The sequence below is a fragment of the Saimiri boliviensis genome, chromosome 12, assembly GCF_048565385.1.
Source record: "Saimiri boliviensis isolate mSaiBol1 chromosome 12, mSaiBol1.pri, whole genome shotgun sequence".
Classification (NCBI taxonomy): Eukaryota; Metazoa; Chordata; class Mammalia; order Primates; family Cebidae; genus Saimiri; species Saimiri boliviensis.
In genome coordinates this window covers 15142721-15160598 of record NC_133460.1, presented here as the reverse complement: position 1 = coordinate 15160598, position 17878 = coordinate 15142721, and the positions used below count along the sequence as shown (strand labels likewise).

Sequence of the window (17878 nt, the reverse complement as noted above, 5' to 3'; positions counted from 1 at the left end):
GAACGGCCTTCCCAGCTTTGTGAATGCCACATAGTTTGTGTCTGCTTTTGGGGGAAACTGTGGAGTATAATAGGAAGTCTAAGACTAGCCTATTCATTGAACAAATGCTGAGTGTCTGCTGTGTGCCGGGTACTTTCTAAGCACAAGGGATACAGCAATGATCAAAATAGGACAAAAGACATTCCTGCCCTTGGGAGCACTCATTACAGTGCAAAGCTTCATAATTAGATTAGTAGTATCTCCTGATAACTGTAATTGTTAATAACCATCTTGGAACCTTCAGTATGGTGCTGGATTTTTCTAGAACATGGTATCAGATCTGCCTTGGATGTCTTCTGGTAGAAAGACTTGGGAAACAACCACATTACGTTATGTGTAGTAATTCTTCAGATGTGGTCCTGAGGCTTGCATACCAAGACGGGAATGAATTCAGAAATACAGAAACGTGCATAAACATATGCACATGTGTTCACACCTGTGCATATGTGCGCACACCTGTGCATACGTGCGCACACCTGTGCATACGTGCGCACATGTAACACAAGGCCTGGACATGTGGCAAGAGTCATGTTAGCAATGGCTGTTGTGAATAGTAGGAATATGGATCATGTTTCTTGTTTTATTCTGTTTTGAAAATGCCTGACTTTTCCTCCATAGTGTGTACATATTTTGACAGAAACTTTTTTTTTTTTTCTTTTTTGATAGAGATGGAGTCTTGCTGTGTTGCCCAGGCTGGTTTCAAACTGTGGGCCTCAAGCGATTCTCCCACCTTGGCCTCCCAAAGCTCTGGCATTACAGGCATGAGCCACTGCTCCTGGCCAACAGAAACTTTTTAAAAAAGCTGTTTCCATATATTTGTGCATGTTTCTCTCTGTATGCATATGTTTATTTTTATTTTTTTGAGACTGAGTCTCACTCTGTCACCCAGGCTGGAATACAGTGGTGTAATCTCACTTCACTACAACCTCTGCCTCCCAAGTTCAAGCAATTCTCCTGCCTCAACCTCCTGAATAGCTGTGACTACAGGTGGGCATCGACATGTCAGGCTAATTTTTGTATTTTTAGTAGAGATGGGGTTTCATCATGTTGACCAGGCTGGTCTCAAACTCCTGGCCTCAAGCAATCCACCTGCCATGGCCTCCTCAAAATCCTGGGATTACTGGCATGCGCCACTGTACCCAACCTGTGTATGTATATTTAAAAGTTTACATTTAAAAGACTTTTTGGAAAAGTCATACATGCATATAATTTTTTATAAAACCAGCATAAAGTAGTATAGAGTAAAAACAACCTTCCTCACTACTGGTTGACTACCTTCTCTCTCAAAAGACAACTACCATTTCTAGTTTCTTCTGTATTTTCCAAAAGTCTGTGCATATACAAATTTGTCTCTACATTTTTTTTACATAGAGAGTGGTGTACTAGGCACATGACTTGCTTTTTAAATTCCATGCTATGTCTTGGAGGTTATTCCATGTTCATATATACGGACCTACCCCATTTAAAAAATGTTTGCATAGTGTCCTCTTTTGACACTATGAATCTGCTTCAGTTTACTCTGCCTGTGTTCTCCAGTTTCCACTAGTTTTTCTTACTGAAGTTTTAACAGCTCTTTATATAATAAGGAACTCAGCCCCTTTTCACTTGAATTGCAAAGATATGTTTCTAATTTGTCATTCGTGTTTTGACTTTGTTTGTTATTTTTTCTTCTTTTCAGTGAAAATATAATGGAGCCACATCATAATTATTGTTTTAGAGCCTGATTCTTTTCACTTAATCTATCATGAACGTTTTTTCATATCCATAACTATGGGCCATGATCTTCTTGCATTGTTCCATGTTAATTCTTTCCACAGGATAGAATCACTTGAATTCCTGGATGAAATGGAGTTGCTGGAGCAGCTCATGCAGCATTACTGCCTTTGCTGGGCAACCAAAGGAGGAAATGAACTCGGTGCGTGATTGTGCTTTTCTTGCCTTGAGCTAGAAATAGTGAACTCTTTCTCCTTTTCTCTTTCCCTTTTCTTTTCCTTTCTCTCTTTCTTCTCTTTTTCTCTTCTCTCTCTCTATCTCTCTCTCTCCTTTCTTTCTTTTCTTTCTGTCTGTCTGTCTGTCTCCCTCTCTCTCTCCTTTCTTTCTTGTCTTGAGACAAGATCTTGCCCTGTTACCCAGGCTGGAGTGCAGTGATGCGGTCATAGCTCACTGCAGTCTCCAATTCCTGGGCTCAAGTCATCTTCTTGCTTCTCGGGTAGCTGACACTACAGGAGCCTGGCTGATTTTCTGTAGAGGTCTCTCTAAGGCTGGTCTTGAACTCCTGGCTTCAAGCAATCCTCTTGCCTCAGCTTTCCAAAGTGCTGGGATTACAGGCATGAGCCGCTGTGCCTGACCAGAACTTTTCTTCTTCCCAAACTGAAAGATATGTTTGGAACTTTGGGCCCAGAAAGAGCTAGAGGATTGTGTACCTGTATCCATGAGCATATCCAGACAATTTGCTGTTATATCTTGTGTGTTTTTATAGCACGAAAAGCAGGAGAACTGTTTAAATAAGCCATGTAGCCCAAAACAAACAACCCTTAAGAGATCTACTGTGGAGTTCCTGCAGCTGGAGGGTAAAAGACCTTGAGAGTTTAAAGTAAAAATCTCCAGAAAAGTAACCACTGTTTTGTGTTTTTCATCATTTTACAGTCGGGTTCACTAGATGTTAAATGCACAGATCGTTAAGTCTCACTTACAAACCCATGCAGCTGGAGGCTGAATTTTCCCTCTTCTCGTTAAGATGCACTTCCCTGGCCATGGCCTAGTAGGGCCACGGGGAGCAAGCATGGATCCGTCTGTTTCTTGTTACCTTGGTACTGGTCCAGCTACTTTTCAGCTGCCCGCTGCTGGGCTTGCTTCTCCAGGTGGTTAGGCCTTGGGTGTCTCTCCAGCCTGACGGAGGCCACTTTAGATCCTAGTTCAGGCCTTTAATGGAATAGCTGCCCTTCAAGCTTCCCACAGATGTCATCCGTGTGACATGTGATCACAGGCAGGCAGCTGATCCAAAACAACTTGACAGAGGCAAGGACTATCCCCTATGTGAAAATTCCAGGTTGCACGGGACCGACAATGGCCTATTTGGACTTGTCATTCCACACAAATTTGCCTTAGCTATGCAGCTCAGCCCACACAGTCCTTTCACATTTGTTTTGTTTGTTTGTTTTGAGATGGAGTCTTGCTCTGTTGCTGGAGTGCTGTGGTGTGATCTCAGCTCACTGCAACCTCTGCACCTCAGGCTCAAGCGATTCTTCTGCCTCAGCCTCCCAAGTAGCTGGGACTACAGGCATGCACCATCACTCCTGGCTAATTTTTGTATTTTTAGTAGAGACGGGGTTTCACCATGTTGGCCAGGCTGGTCTTGAACTCCTAACCTTAAGTGATCTGCCTGACTGGGCTCTTAAAAGTGCTGGGATTACAGGCATGAGCCATCATGCCTGGCCTTCACATTTGTTTTGGATTTAAGGTCATTTATTGGTAGACTGGGTGCAGTGGCTCATGCCTGTAATTCCAGCACTTTGGGAGGCTGAGGCAGGTGGATCACCTGATGTCAGGAGTTTGAAATCAGCCTGTTCAACATGGTGAAACCTCATCTTCACTAAAAATACCAAATTTAGCCGAGCATGGTGGCACATTCCTATAGTCCCAGCTACTTCAGAGACTGAGGCAGGAGAATCTCTTGAACCTGGAAGGTGGAAGTTGCAGTGAGCTGAGACTGCACAACTGTACTCCAGCCTGGACAACAGAGCAAGACTCTGTCTTTAAAAAAAAAAAAAAAGTCACTTATTGGTATATTTTCATATTATCCTCCTCTTAATTATAAAAAAATACTTCTTAGTAGGAAACTTGAAAGCTTCTAAAAAGTATGACAAAGAAAAGAAAATCCACCTGTATGCCTGTCACTCAGAGACGACCTCTTGTGATTTTTCCCTTCCCCTCTATTTCTAAATATTGTGTGGTTTGTTTTTATAATAGAGTTGAATTTTTATATTTCTGTAACTTTGATTTCAGGTGTTTTCAACTTAATGTAACAGTGTTTTCCCTGGCAACTAAAAATGCTTAATGAGCATAATTGTAATGGCTTTATAAAATTGTATTATGTCACTATGTGTGGCTGAATTGATGTGATTTTTCCATATTTTTGGAAATGTAGGTTATTTGTAATACTTCTAAGTGAACTCCAGTTCTAACAAAGGAACAATATATTGAGCATTTTAATGTCAGGGATTTCTTTTGTCCCCACGGACCCCTGGCTGCTTCGGGACAACAGTGCTCATCTGTGCTGGTGGACGATCTGTGTCTGCCTTTGCTCAAAGTTCAGCACATAAAGGGTAGACTTTTGGCATTAACTCTAGACAGTCTATAAACTGTTACAATGTTTAATCCCTTTAAAACCACCCATAAACACAAACCTTGCCCAACCTTTTTTTCCTTGTGAAATCTCATTTTATGTAACAGGGAGGCAGTGCTGCAGTGGTCAGTGGGGTGGCTGGTGCCCGTGAGCCGGTCACTGGGGGTCCTCTAGGAGCCTCTGCTCCTGACCACCAGAGTCTCCTAACAGGATTTGTGTGTCTCTCCCCTCAGGGCTGAAGGAAATAACTTATTAATCCGTCGAAGGCTTATGCCGAGCCAGAAGCCGAAGCCACTCGCCATCCTGAAGGAGACCTGCGAGCTCCCTGAGTGGTGAGTGGGCCTTCTCCGCGGTCTCATCCCACACTCTGAGAAGCCTAGGTTACTACAGTGGTCGCACCTGTTCCTGTTCCTCTTCCCGTTCTATTGGCATATCGTTGTCTAAATAAATCTCACTTGCCAGTCACCTCTGCCGGCTGCCGCTGCTTATTCTATACCCCGTGGGTTGGGCAGGCCAGGGTTCACCTCTGTTAGCTAAAGCTAAGGACCCCAAGTCTGCCTTGACCTTGGCTTACTCCCTGTGAGTCAGACTCGGCCCATGACCTTGAGTCCATTTTAGGATCTACTCCGTCACGTGCTGTTCCTTGCGGCACATGACGTTGTGCCTCACACCCTTACCCCTGGCCTCCACCAGATGCTAGCACTCTTCTCTGGCTCTTGTCTCTGCCCTGGCCACAGTGGCCTGCTTAGTTGCCTCCTTCCTCTTGGGTCATGGTGGCAGGCTGAAGGATGGTCCCTAAAGTGCCCGTGTCCTGATCCCCAGAACCTGTGAGTGTGTGTTACCATCTGTGGCAAAGGGGCTTTACAAATAGGATTAGGGGTTTGAGATGAAGAGGTGGTCCTGGGTTATCCAGGTGGACCTGAGATGATCACAGGGGTCCTCATTAGAGGGACAGATGAGGTGTCAGAGCCAGAGGAGGAGGGGCCCAGAAGACAAGAAGTAGAGGCAACCGGGAGATGCTGCCTAGCACAAGAGCAGCAGATGCCCCCTCGGCCTCCAGCTGGAACCACCTGCCAACATCGGGCTGCCAGTGTTAGCCCAGGGAAATTGATTTCAGATTTCTCACCTCCAGAGCTGTAAGAGAATAGATCTGCGGTGGTTCGTGTGTGTGTGAGAAACTGTTGTCCAGGCTAGAGTGCAGTGGCGTGATCTTGCCTCACTGCAACCTCCACCTCCCAGATTCAAGCAATGCTTCTGCCTCAGCCTCCCGAGTAGCTGGGATTACAGGTGCGCGCCACCACACCTGGCTGATTTTTGTATTTTTAGTAGAGATGGGGTTTCACCTTGTTGGCCAGGCTGGTCATGAACTCCTGATCTCCAGTGATCCGCCACCTCGGCCTCCCAAAGTGCTGGGATTACAGGTGTGAGCCACCGTGCCGACTGATCTGTGGTGTTCTTGAACCACCAGGTTTGTAGCTTAAACATAGCCACAACTAGAAGCCAGTGCACTTATATGTTCCAAGAGCCCCTGAGTGATGACCTCATATTTCAAAAACATAAGCCCTGTCCCACACCTGTGTGCTGAACTCCCCGAGTGATGGGTAGGCCATCAGGTCTACAGGGACTTTTTAGTTATGTGACTGGCGCTGTGAGCCTGAACCTGCATGTGCAGGGCGGCACTGCAGAAGCCCCCAGCACTCTGCTGGAGAGGTAACAGCCCCTCTTCCACCATTCAGAATCTTTAAATCAGTGTCTCCTAGAGTGTGGGCCATGGACGTCTAGTGGCATTTGGTTGATGAGATGTGTCGAATACATAAATGCCTGTGATAAAATGAATATAGCAACAATTTATAAAAGAACAATTATAACCATATACCATATTAAAGTTATGTAAACGTGGTCTTTGAAAATAACTGGCTGGGCTTGGTGGCTCACTCCTGTAATCCCAGCTCTTTGGGAGGCCAAGGTGGGTGGATCATGAGGTCAGGAATTCGAGACCAGCCTGGCCAACATGGTGAAACCCCATCTCTACTAAAAATACAAAAAAAGCTGGGCTTGGTGGTGAGCATCTGTCATCCCAGCTACGCAGGAAGCTGAGGCAGGAGAATTGCTTAAACCCAGGAGGCATAAATTGCAGTGAGCCAAGATTGCGCCATTGTACTCCAACCTGGATGACAGCAAGACTCTGTCTTGGAAAAAAAGAAAATAACTGTACTCACTTATTTTTGGACCTCAGCTGACCTCCGGTAACTGAAATCTTGGAAAAGAAAACCATGGGAAAGGGGGAACTTTGGTATATGTACAGCATTAGCAGAAACAAAGTTTACATTTTGTTGTTGTCAGAAAGGGTCTTAAGAAAAGGTCTTGCCCTGTCTCCCAGGCTGGAGCGCGGTTGTGCAGTCATAGCTCTCTGCAGCCTCAACCTCCTTGGGCTCAAGCGATCTTCTTCAGCCTCCCGAGTAACTGAACCACAGGCACACACCACCACCCCTGGCTATATTTAATTTCTTTGTAGAGACGGGGTCTCCCTGTGTTGCCAGGACTGGTCTTGGACTTCTGGGCTCAAGTGATCCTCCCATCTGTCCTATTCCAAATTTGATATTGAAATTAGGCCAATTAATAACCCTACAACAGCCTCTACGTGCTCATGTGAAAAGAAGAGTCACATGCCTTTCACATTAAATCAAAGCTGGAAATGATTAAGCTTAGTAAGGAAGGCACATCAAAAGCTGAGATAGGGCCGGGTGCGGTGGCTCATGCCTGTAATTCCAGCACTTTGGGAGGCCAAGGTGGGTGGATCCCCTGAGGTCAGGAGTTCGAGACCAGCCTGGCCAACATGGCAAAACCTTGTCTCTACTAAAAATACAAAAATTAGCTGGGTGTGGTGGCTCATGCCTGTAGTCCCAGCTACTCGGGAGGCTGAGACAGGAGAATTGCTTGAATCTGGGAGGCAGAGGTTGCAGTGAGCCAAGATCACACCACTGTACTCCAGCCTGGGTAACAGAGTGAGACTCCGTCTCAACAAAAAAAAAAAAAAAAAAAAAGCTAAGATAGGCAGAAAGCTAGACCTCTTAGGCCAAACAGTCAAGTTGTAAATGCAAAGGAAAGGTTTTTGGAGGAAATGAAAAAGTACGACTCCAGTGAACACATGAATGAAAAGAAAGTGAAACTACTATATTATTACTGATAAAGTTTGAGCGGTCTGTGTAAAAGATCAAACCAGTCACAACCTTCCCTTAAGCCAAAGCCTAATCCAGAGCAAAGCCTTAACTCTTCAGTTCTGTGAAAGGCGAGAGAGGTGAGGAAGCTCCAGAAGAAAAGTTAGAAGCTAGCAGAGGTTGGTTCCTGAGGTTGAAAGAAAGAAGCTGGGCCTGATGCGGTGACTCGCCTGTAATCCCATCACTTTGGGAGGCCAAGGCAGGCAGATCACGAGGTGAAGAGATCAAGACCATCCTGGCCAAAAATTAGTTGGGTGTGGTGGCGCATGCCTGTAGTCCCAGCTACTCGGGAGGCTGAAGCAGAAGAAACGCTTAAACCCGGAAGGTGGAGGTTGCAGTGAGTGGAGATTGTACCACTACACTCCAGCCTGGGCAACAAGAGTGAAACTCAAGTCTCACAAAAAAAAAAAAAAAAAAAAAAAGGAAGCCATCTCCATAATATAGAAGTACAAGGTGAAACATAAAGTGCTGATGTAGAAGCTGAATCAAGTTGTCCAGAAGATCTAGCTAAGATCATTGGTGATGGAAGCTGGCTACACTGAACAGCAGATTTTCAATGTAGGCAGAACAGCTTTCTCTTGCAAGAGGATGCCATCGAGGACTTCCATAGCTAGAGAGACGAATTCAATGCCTGGCTTCAAAACTTCACAGGAGAGCCTGATGTCTTAGTGTCTGGTATTGAATGCAGCTGATGACATTAAGTTAAGGTCAGTGATTATTTACCATTCTGAAAATCCTGGGGCCCTTAAGAATTATGCCAACTCTGCCAGGTGTGATGCATCATGTCAAGGGAGGCAGATTGAGGCCAGGAGTTCGAAACCAGCAGGACTAACATGGAGAAACCCTGTCTTTACCAAAAAAAAAATGCAAAAATTAGCCAGGTGTGGTAGCGTGTGCCTGTAGTCCCAGTTACTTGGGAGGCTGAGGCATGAGTATGGCTTGAAACTCGATGAAGGTTGCAGTGACGCAAGATTGTGCCATTGCACTCCAGCCTGTGTGAAAGAGTGAGACTCTGCAAAAAAAAAAAAAAAAAAAAAAAGCACCAAATCTACTCTGTGCTAGAGAAATGGAACAGCAAAGCCTGGGTGACAGCACATCTGTTTGCATTGTGGTTTACTGAATATTTTAAGCTCATTGTTGACACCTACTACTGAGAAAGAAATTACTTTAAAAATATTACCGCTTATTAGCAATGCATCTGGTCACAAATAACTGATAGAGATATACAAGGCAATGAATGCTGTTTTCATGCATACTGACACAACATTCATTCTGCAGCCCCATGGATCAAGGAGCAATTTTGTCTTTCAAGTCTTACTATTTAGAAATACATTTTGTAAGGCTATAGCCATCATAGTGATTCCTCTCATGGATCTTGGTAAATTGAAAACCTTCTGGAAGGGATTCACCATTCTAGATGTCATTAAGAACATTAGTAGCCAGGCACAGTACCTCACACCTGTAATCCCAACACTTTGGGAGACAGATTACTTCAGGTCAGGAGTTCGAGACCAGCCTGGCCAACGGGGCAAAACCCTGTCTCTACTAAAAATGCAAAAATTGGCCAGGTGTAGTAGTGGGCTCCTGTAATCCCAGCTACTCGGGAGGCCGAGGCAGGAGAATTGCTTGAACCCGGGAGGCGGAGGTTGCAGTGAGCCGAGATCGTGCCATTGCACTCCCGCCTGGGCCATAGAGCTAGACTCCCTCTCAAAAAACAACAGCAGCAGCATTAGCACTGCATGGGAGGAGGTCAAAATACCAATCTTAACGCGTTTGGATGAAGTTGATTCCAGCCCTCATGGATGACTTTGAGGCATTTAAGACTTCCGTGGAGGAAGGAATTGCAGATGTGATGGAAATAGGTAACTAGAATTAGAAATAGAGCATAAAGATGGGACTGAATTGCTGCAATTTCATGATCAAACTTTGACGGATGAGGAGTTGCTACGTATGAATGAGCAAAGAAAGTGGTTTCTTGAGATAGGATCTACTGGTGAAGATGCTGTGAACATTGTTGAAATGACAAGGGATTTAGAACGTTACACAAATGTAGTTGATAAACAGCAATAAAGTTGAAAAGGATTGACTCCAATTTTGAAAGAAGTTCTGTGAATAAAATGCTGTAAAACAGCACCTCTTGCTACAGAGAAATCTTTTGGGAAAGGAAGTCAACTAGTGAGGCAAACTTCATTGTCTGTACAGCACCCGCCAGTCTCAGTAACCACCACTGCGCTCAGGCAGCAACCAGCAGCATCAAAGCAAGACTCTCCCCCAGCCAATAGATGATGACTTGCTGAAGGCTCAGATGATCATTAGCATTTTTAAAGCCGTAACATATTTTTTAATTAAAGCATACACATTTTAAAAACATAATGCCACTGCACACTTAGTAGAATACGATATAGTGTAAACATAACTTTCATATGCACTGGGAAACCAAAAAATTCGTGTGACTCACTTTATTGTGATACTCACTTTATTGAAATGGTCTGGAAGTAAACCTGCAATATATCTCTTGGATATTCCTGTATGTGAAATCTTTCCAAAGAACAATATGTGTTCTTTTTTTTTTTTGAGATGGAGTCTCGCTCTTGTTGCTCAGGCTGGAATACAGTGATGCAGTCTTGGCTCACTACAACCTCCACTTCCTGGGATAAAGCAATTCTCCTGCCTCAGCATCCCGAGTAGCTGGGATTACAGGCACCCGCCACCACGCCCAGCTAATTTTTGTATTTTCAGTAAAGACAGTTTCACCATGTTGGCCAGACAAGTCTGGAACTCCTGACCTCCAATGATCTGCTTGCCTTGGCCTCCCAAAGTGCTGGGATTACAGGTGTGAGCCACCATGCCCAGCCTGAATTTCCTTTTTTTTTTTTTTTTTTTTTTTTTTGAGATGGAGTTTCGCTCTTGTTACCCAGGCTGGAGTGCAATGGCGCGATCTCGGCTCACCACAACCTCCGCCTCCTGGGTTCAGGCAATTCTCCTGCCTCAGCCTCCTGAGTAGCTGGGATTACAGGCACGTGCCACCATGCCCAGCTAATGTTTTGTATTTTTAGTAGAGACGGGGTTTCACCATGATGACCAGATGGTCTCGATCTCTTGACCTCATGATCCACCGCCTTGGCCTCCCAAAGTGCTGGGATTACAGGCTTGAGCCACCGCGCCCGGCCTCCAGCCGGAATTTCTTATAGATAAGATCTAGACAGAGATAATGTTACTTCTGTGCCATTTTGGATGCCTTCTCTTTGTTTTCCTTGCACAGTTTCTCTGTCTACGTTCAAAAGTGTATTGAATAGAAGTAAAAAGTGGGCATCCTTGTCTTATTCCTGCTATTGGAGAAAAAGCTTTTAGTCTTTTATTGTTGAGTATCATATTAGCTGGGGGTTTTTCTATATGGTCAGGTTGTGTATGATGGCTCCTGCCTGTAATCCCAGCACTTTGGGAGGCTGAGGTAGGAAGATTGCTTGTGGTCAGGAGTTTGAGACAAGTCTGGGCACCAAAGGATGACCTTTTCTTTACAAAAAATAAAAAAGTTAGCTGGGCATGGTGGTGCATGCCTAGCTACTTGGAGGCTGAGGCAGGATGATAGCTTGAGTCCAGGAGTTTGAGGTTATACAGTGAGCAATGATCATAACACTGCCCTCCAGCCTGGACAATATAGCAAGATCCTCCCTCCCTATAATAAATGGTCTTTATTATATTGAGTTAATTTCCTCCTAATTGTGTTGGGTACTTTTTTAATCATGAAAGATATAAATTTTCTCAAATTCTTTGTTTCTATCAGTTAAGATGATTGTGTTTTTTTTCCCCCTTTGGTCAATGTGGTATATTACACTGGTTGATTTTTGCACATTGGGCCATTCCAGTAATAATTCCACTTGGTCATGGCATGTAATCCTTTTAATATGTTGCAGTTTGCTAGAATGTTTGTTGAGGACTTTTGTATCTATCTTTGTTGTTGTTGTTGAGATGAGGTCTCACTGTGTTGCTCAGGCTGGAGTTGAGTGGCTTGATCATGGCTCCCTGTAGCCTCCAACTCCTTAGCTCAAGTGATCTTTCTACCTCAGCCTCTTGAGTAGCTGGGATCACAGGCATGTGGCCACAACACCTAGCTTTTTCTTGTATCTTTTTTTTGTACAGATGAGGTTTCACCATGTTGCCCAGGCTGGTCTCAAACTCCTGAACTCAAGTAATCTGCCCACTTCAGCCTCCCAAAGTATTAGGATTACAGGTGTGAGTTACTGCACCTAGCCTAGTATCAATCTTTTTTTTTTTTTTTTTTTTTTTTTTTTAAGATAGAGCCTCAATCTGTTGCCCAGACTGGAGTGCAGTGACACAATCTTGCTTACTGCAACCTCCACCTCCCAGGTTCAAGCGATTCTTGTGCCTCAGCCTCCTGAGTGACTGGGATTACAGGCATGCACCACCATGCTAATTTTTGTATTTTTAGTAGAGATGGGGTTTCACCATGTTGGCCAGGCTGGTCTTGAACTCTTGACCTCAAATGATCTACCCACCTTGGCCTCCCAAAGTGGTAGGATTACAGGTGAGAGCCACTGCTCAGCTAATTTTTTGTATTTTTGGTAGAGATGGGGTTTCTCCCATCTCCACCCAATGTGGAGTCATTTTGGTTGTGTTTGCTGTAGTGTGCTGTGAATCAGTTTGTTTTGTGCTCTGTATTGCTTTGAGACAGAGTCTCACTCTGTCGCTCAGGCTGGAGTGCAATGGCACAATCTTAGCTCACGGCAACCTCCTCCTCCCAGTTTCAAGCGCTTCTCCTGCCTCAGCCTCCCAAGTAGCTGGGATTACAGGTGCCCATGACCATGCCTGGCTAATTTATGTATCATTAGTAGAGATGGGGCTTCATCATGTTGACCAGGCTGGTCTCGAACTCCTGACCTCAAGTGATCTGCCTGCCTTGGCCTGCCAAAGTGCTGGGATTACAGGCGTGAGCCACTATGCCCAGCCGAGAATAGATATGTATAACATCAGAAAATTTATGAAGTTTGAAGCACAAATGATATTTTTTAACCTTATTATTTTTTGTTTTGTTTTGTTTTCTCAAGAGATAGGGTCCCATTTGTTCACCAAAGCTGAAGTGCAGTGGCATAATCACAGCTTTCTGTGTCCTCAAAGTCCTGACTCAAGGGATCCCCTCTTAGAGGCTTTTACTCCTTCCATTTTTGGGTGGGAGGAGTGGATATCTGATCGTGAATAAAGCATCCATTATGGGCAGGAGATATATTTGTATTTGGTTTATTTCTTTATATCCCTCCTTGTTCTACAAGAGGAATCGAGATGGCAAGTAAAACTACAGCAAAGAAAAAACCCAATTAAATCCTTAGGGGAGTTGGAACATGAGGTTTAAAAAAAAATGCCAGGAGTTATATTAGCCATGAATGTGCACATTTTATTGTCTCACACACACAGCTGGAAGTGAGCCACAAGTCTGACTTCCCCCGAGTCCTCTCAAGGATTGAAACGGGATTCAGTTTCCATAAAATTACAGCCAGCCACTTGCTCAAGAGAGGCACAGCTCTTCCTTCAGGAGACCCTGGAGAAAACTCTCCCGAGCACCCTCAGTGAGATCCCTGTGATTCATGTGTTTGTGGACCTGGATTTGTAGCTGCTGCCCCAGGGTCCATGGATGCAACTGATGACTTAATGAGGACGTGAAATTCCATGAAGGTGATATTCTATGAGGCCAAAGCAATGCAGTCTAATTATTTAGCTCTGGGAATTTAGAAACTCTGGAAGGTCTGAACTGAGGGCAGTGGCTTATGCCTGTAATCCCAGCACTTTGGGAGGCCAAGGTGAGTGGATCACTTGAAGTCAGGAGTTCAAGACCAGCCCGGCCAACATGGTGAAACCCTGCCTCTACTAAAAAATACAAACATTAGCTGGGCGTGGTGGCACACGCCTAAGTACTAGTCCCAGCTACTTGGGAGGCTGCAGCATGAGAATCTCTTGAACCTAGGCAGTGGAGGCTGCAATGAGCTGAGATTGGTATGAAATCCAACTCCTGGCCAGATGTAGTGTCTTATATCTGTAATCCCAGCACTTTGGGAGGCTGAGGCGGAAGGATCACTTGAGGCTAGGAGTTTAAGACCAGTGTGGGCAACTTAGTGAACCCCTGTCTCTACCAAAAACAAACCCAAATAGCTCGTCATGGTGGTGTGTGTCTGTGGTCCTAGCTACTCAGGAGGCTGAGGTGGGAGGATCGCTTGAGTTCTGGAGTTCTAAGCTACCGTGAGCTATGATCACATGGTTGCACTGCAGCCTGTGCAGCAGAGCTAGACCCTGTATCTGAAAAAGAAAGAATGAAAGAAATCCAGCTCCTTCCCATGGCCTGCAAGACTCAAGCTTGTATAGGAAAAGGAATCTCCAAGGACAGCTTTTTCCATAGTGCTAACGATGAGGTGTGGTAGATTGCAAAGAACGACCTCATGGTCTTCATTCTCCAGTAAGAGATGGAATCTCTTTCTTCTCTGTTTGAAGCTGGGGTGGCCCATGGGGCCATTAGAAACTTGAGCCACACCTTAAAGGTGCTTATGCACTGGGGTTTGCCTTCTCTCGTTACTCTTGGGAACCGTGCGATTCACTTCCTGTGATCTAGTTCCTTTATCTCTTGCCCTCTTTTCACTTCACAAATGAGCATAATTCTCACTCATCCCAAATCTTTTTTTTTTCTTTTTTCTTTCTTTATTTTTCTTTTTGAAATGGAGTCTTTCTCTGTTGCCCAGGCTGGAGTGCAATGGTGCGATCTCGGCTCACTTCTACCTCCGCCTCCTGGGTTCAAGTGATTCTCCTCCCTCAGCCTCCCAAGTTACTGGGATTACAGACGTGCACCATCACGCCCAGCTAATTTTGTATATTTAGTAGAGACGGGTTTTCACCATGTTGGCCAGGCTGGTCTTGAACTCCTGACCTCAGGTGATCTGCCTGCCTCTGCCTCTCAAAGTGCTGGAATTGCAGGTGTGGGCTACCTTGCCCAGCCTGTGTTTCACATTTTTTTTTTTTAATCAGTGTCTAAAGGTAGGAAACACTAAGAAAATGTGTAAATAGCCAGGTGCAGTGGCTCACACCTGTAATCCCAGCACTTTGGGAGGCAGAGGCAGGAGAATAGCCTGAGGTCAGGAGTATGAGACCAGCCCGGCCAATGTGGTGAAACCTCATCTCTACTAAAAATACAAAAATTAGCTGGATATGGTGGCATGTGCCTGTAATCCCAGCTATTTGAGAGGCTGAGGCAGGAGAATTGCTTGAACCTGGTAGGTGGAGGTTGCAGTGAGCAGAGATCATACCACTGCACTCCAGCCTGGGTGACAGAGCAAGACTCCGTCTAAAAAAAAGAAAGAAAAAAAAAATGTGTAAGTAGGCTGGGCGTGATGGCTCACTCCTGTAATCCAAGGACTCTGGGAGGCTGAGGTGGGAGGATACCTGAGGTCAAATTCAAGACCAGCCTGGCCAACATTGTGAAACCCCATCCCTACACAAAAACTTAGCTGGGTGTGGTGGTGGGTGTCTATAGTCCCAGCTACCTGGGAAGCTGAGACAGGAGAATGGCTTGAACCTGGCAGGTGGAGGTTGCAGTGAGACGAGATTGCATCACTGCTCTCCAACCTGGGTGACAGAGCAAGACTCTGTCTCATAAAAAAAAAAAAAAAAAAAAAGTATAAATAGCATACCAACATTTTCTTGTACTCATGAGTTAGAATATTCAGAAATATTTGTTTAAAGCTGTATTTGTGATTTCATTTTTCTAAACATTTGGATTTTTAAAAACATTTATTTCTTTATTTTTTGAGACAGTGTTTCACTCTTGTTGTCCAGGCTGGGGTGCAATGGCGTGATCTCGGCTCACAGCAACCTCTGCCTCTCCTGGGTTCAAGCAATTTTCCTGCCTCAGCCTCCTGAGTAGCTGGGATTACAGGCATGTGCCACCATGCCCAGCTAATTTTGTATTTTTAGTAGAGACATGGTTTCTACATGTTGGTCAAGCTGGTCTTGAACTCTTGACCTCAGGTGATCCACCCATCTTGGCCTCCCAAAGTACTGGGATTACAGGTGTGAGCCACCGTGGCTGGCCAGAACATTTAATTAATACAATAAGGGAAGTCTAAAAAAAATAGATATTGAGTAGATATGAACATTGCTATGGTATTTGCATTTTATTGTGTACCTTTAAAAGAATGATATTACTAGTTTCAACTTAAAACTATGGTGTTTATAATATACCATAAATTACATTCTTTGTGACTACAACACACACATACAAATATATCCTTTAAAAATTTTGTGCAAAAGTGCTCATGCCATAGACACTATATTTAACCTTACTTTTTTCACCTAATAAAATATTTTGCACACCTGTAATCCCAGCACTTTGGAAGCTGAGGTGGGCAGATCACTTGAACCCAGAATTTCACAACCAGCCTAGGCAACATAGGGAGACCCCATCTCTACCCCCCCCAAAAAAAAAATTCAAAAATTAGCTGGACATGGTGGCACATGCCTGTAGTCTCAGCTACTTGGGAGGCTGAAATAGGAGGATCACCTGAGCCTGGAGAGGTCGAGGCTTCAGGGAGCCAGGATTACAGCACTTCGCTCCAGTCTGGGTGACAGTGAGACCCTGTCTCAAAACAACAACAACAACAAACAGAATCCAAACGTTTTGGAGATCTTTCCATGTGAGTACATATGGATCTACTTATTTTTATCAGCTGCATGCTATTTCTTTATTTCAATGTAGCAGAATACATTTAACTCAATGATTATTTCAGTAATTTCAGGTTTTTATGCTTTTATGCACAATGCTACAAAAGATAACCTTGAATACCTGTCACAGGAAATTTTAGCAATGGGATCTCTGTGTTAGAGAGAGGTACCTTTTACATTTTGAAAGGTGCTTTCCAAATTTTCACCCAGTAAGGCTGCACTTTCCACCAATGGGGATTGCAAGTGTGTTTTCCAGATCTCTCTCAGCCTGGAAAAAATCTAAAATGTCCAAGTGGTTAAAAACAAGATAGATAGATAGATAGATAGATAGATAGATAGATAGATAGATGATATAGAGATAGAGATATTTTTTGTTTTGATTTGCATCTTTCTGTGCATGAGGTTAAGCCATAATGAGTGAGATTGAGCAACTTTTCATATTTTCATTAGCCATTTTATTCCTTTATTAATGTCCTGCCTAATTAAAAACTGGGTTTTTTTTTCTTAATAATGTATGCATACTCATTGTCAGTTAAGAAATGAATTAGACCTCTGTCTGTCACATGTATGGCAAATATTTTCAGAGTTGACGTTCTGTCTTTTATCATTGTGTCTATGTGTGTGCTTTTTTTCATCTATAGCTGCTTTAGAATTTTTATAAAATTGTATCTTTAAAATTAAAAAAAAAATTTTTTTGGCGGGGCACTGTGGCGTACACCTGTAATCCCCCACACTTTGGGAGGCCGAAGCGGACAGATCACTTGGGGTCAGGAGTTGGGAGACCAGCCTTGCCAACATGACAAAACCCCATCTCTACTAAAAATACAAATATTAGCTGGGTGGAATGGTGGGCGCCTGTGATCCCAGCTGCTTGGGAGGCTGAGACAGGAGAATCACTTGAACCTGGGCTCGGAGGTTGCAGTGAGCCGAGACTGCCCCACTGTACTGCAGCCTGGGTGACAGAGTGAGACTCTGTCTTAAAAAAATAAAATAAAAAAAAAAATGTTTTTGACTGGGCACAGCGGTTAATACCTGTATTCTCAATCCTTTGGGAAGCTGAGGCTGGGATTACAGGTGTGAGCCACTGCTCCTGGCCCCTCATTTTTAAATTTATTCAGTAATTTATTTTTATCAGTATGGAGTCTTGGACACTTTTTTTTTTTTAATGGAGTTTCGCTCTTGTTGCCCAGGCTGGAGTGCAATAGTATGGTCTCGGCTCACCACAACCTCCGTCTCCTGGTTTCAAGCCATTCTCCTGCCTCAGTCTCCCAAGTAGCTGGGATTATAGGCACGTGCCATCAGACCTGGCTAATTTTTGTATTTTTAGTAGAGACGGGGTTTCTCCATGTTGATCAGGCTGGTCTCAAACTCTTGACCTCAGGTGATCCACCCGATTCGGCCTCCCAAAGTGCTAGGATTATAGGCATGGACACTTACTTTATACCTTGGGTTATAATCCATTACTGCTTTATTTATTTTGTCATGTGTAGATTAAAAAAAAAAAAAAAACTATCACTGGGTGCAGGGCTCATGCCTGTAATCCTCACTTTGGGAGGCG

General features: G+C 44.2%; 1 protein-coding gene across 1 annotated transcript in view; it reads left to right on the top strand.

The window, feature by feature from the left end:
- LCMT1 (leucine carboxyl methyltransferase 1) overlaps nt 1-4849 on the top strand; it is a 70314-nt gene extending 65465 nt beyond the window's left edge. The window contains exons 10-11 of the mRNA XM_003930213.3: nt 1857-1954; nt 4618-4849. Of these exons, the coding sequence (XP_003930262.1) occupies nt 1857-1954; nt 4618-4640 (121 nt within the window). The 3' untranslated portion in view covers nt 4641-4849. The remainder of the gene's footprint in view (nt 1-1856; nt 1955-4617) is intronic.
- The last annotated feature ends 13029 nt before the right edge of the window (nt 4850-17878 follow it).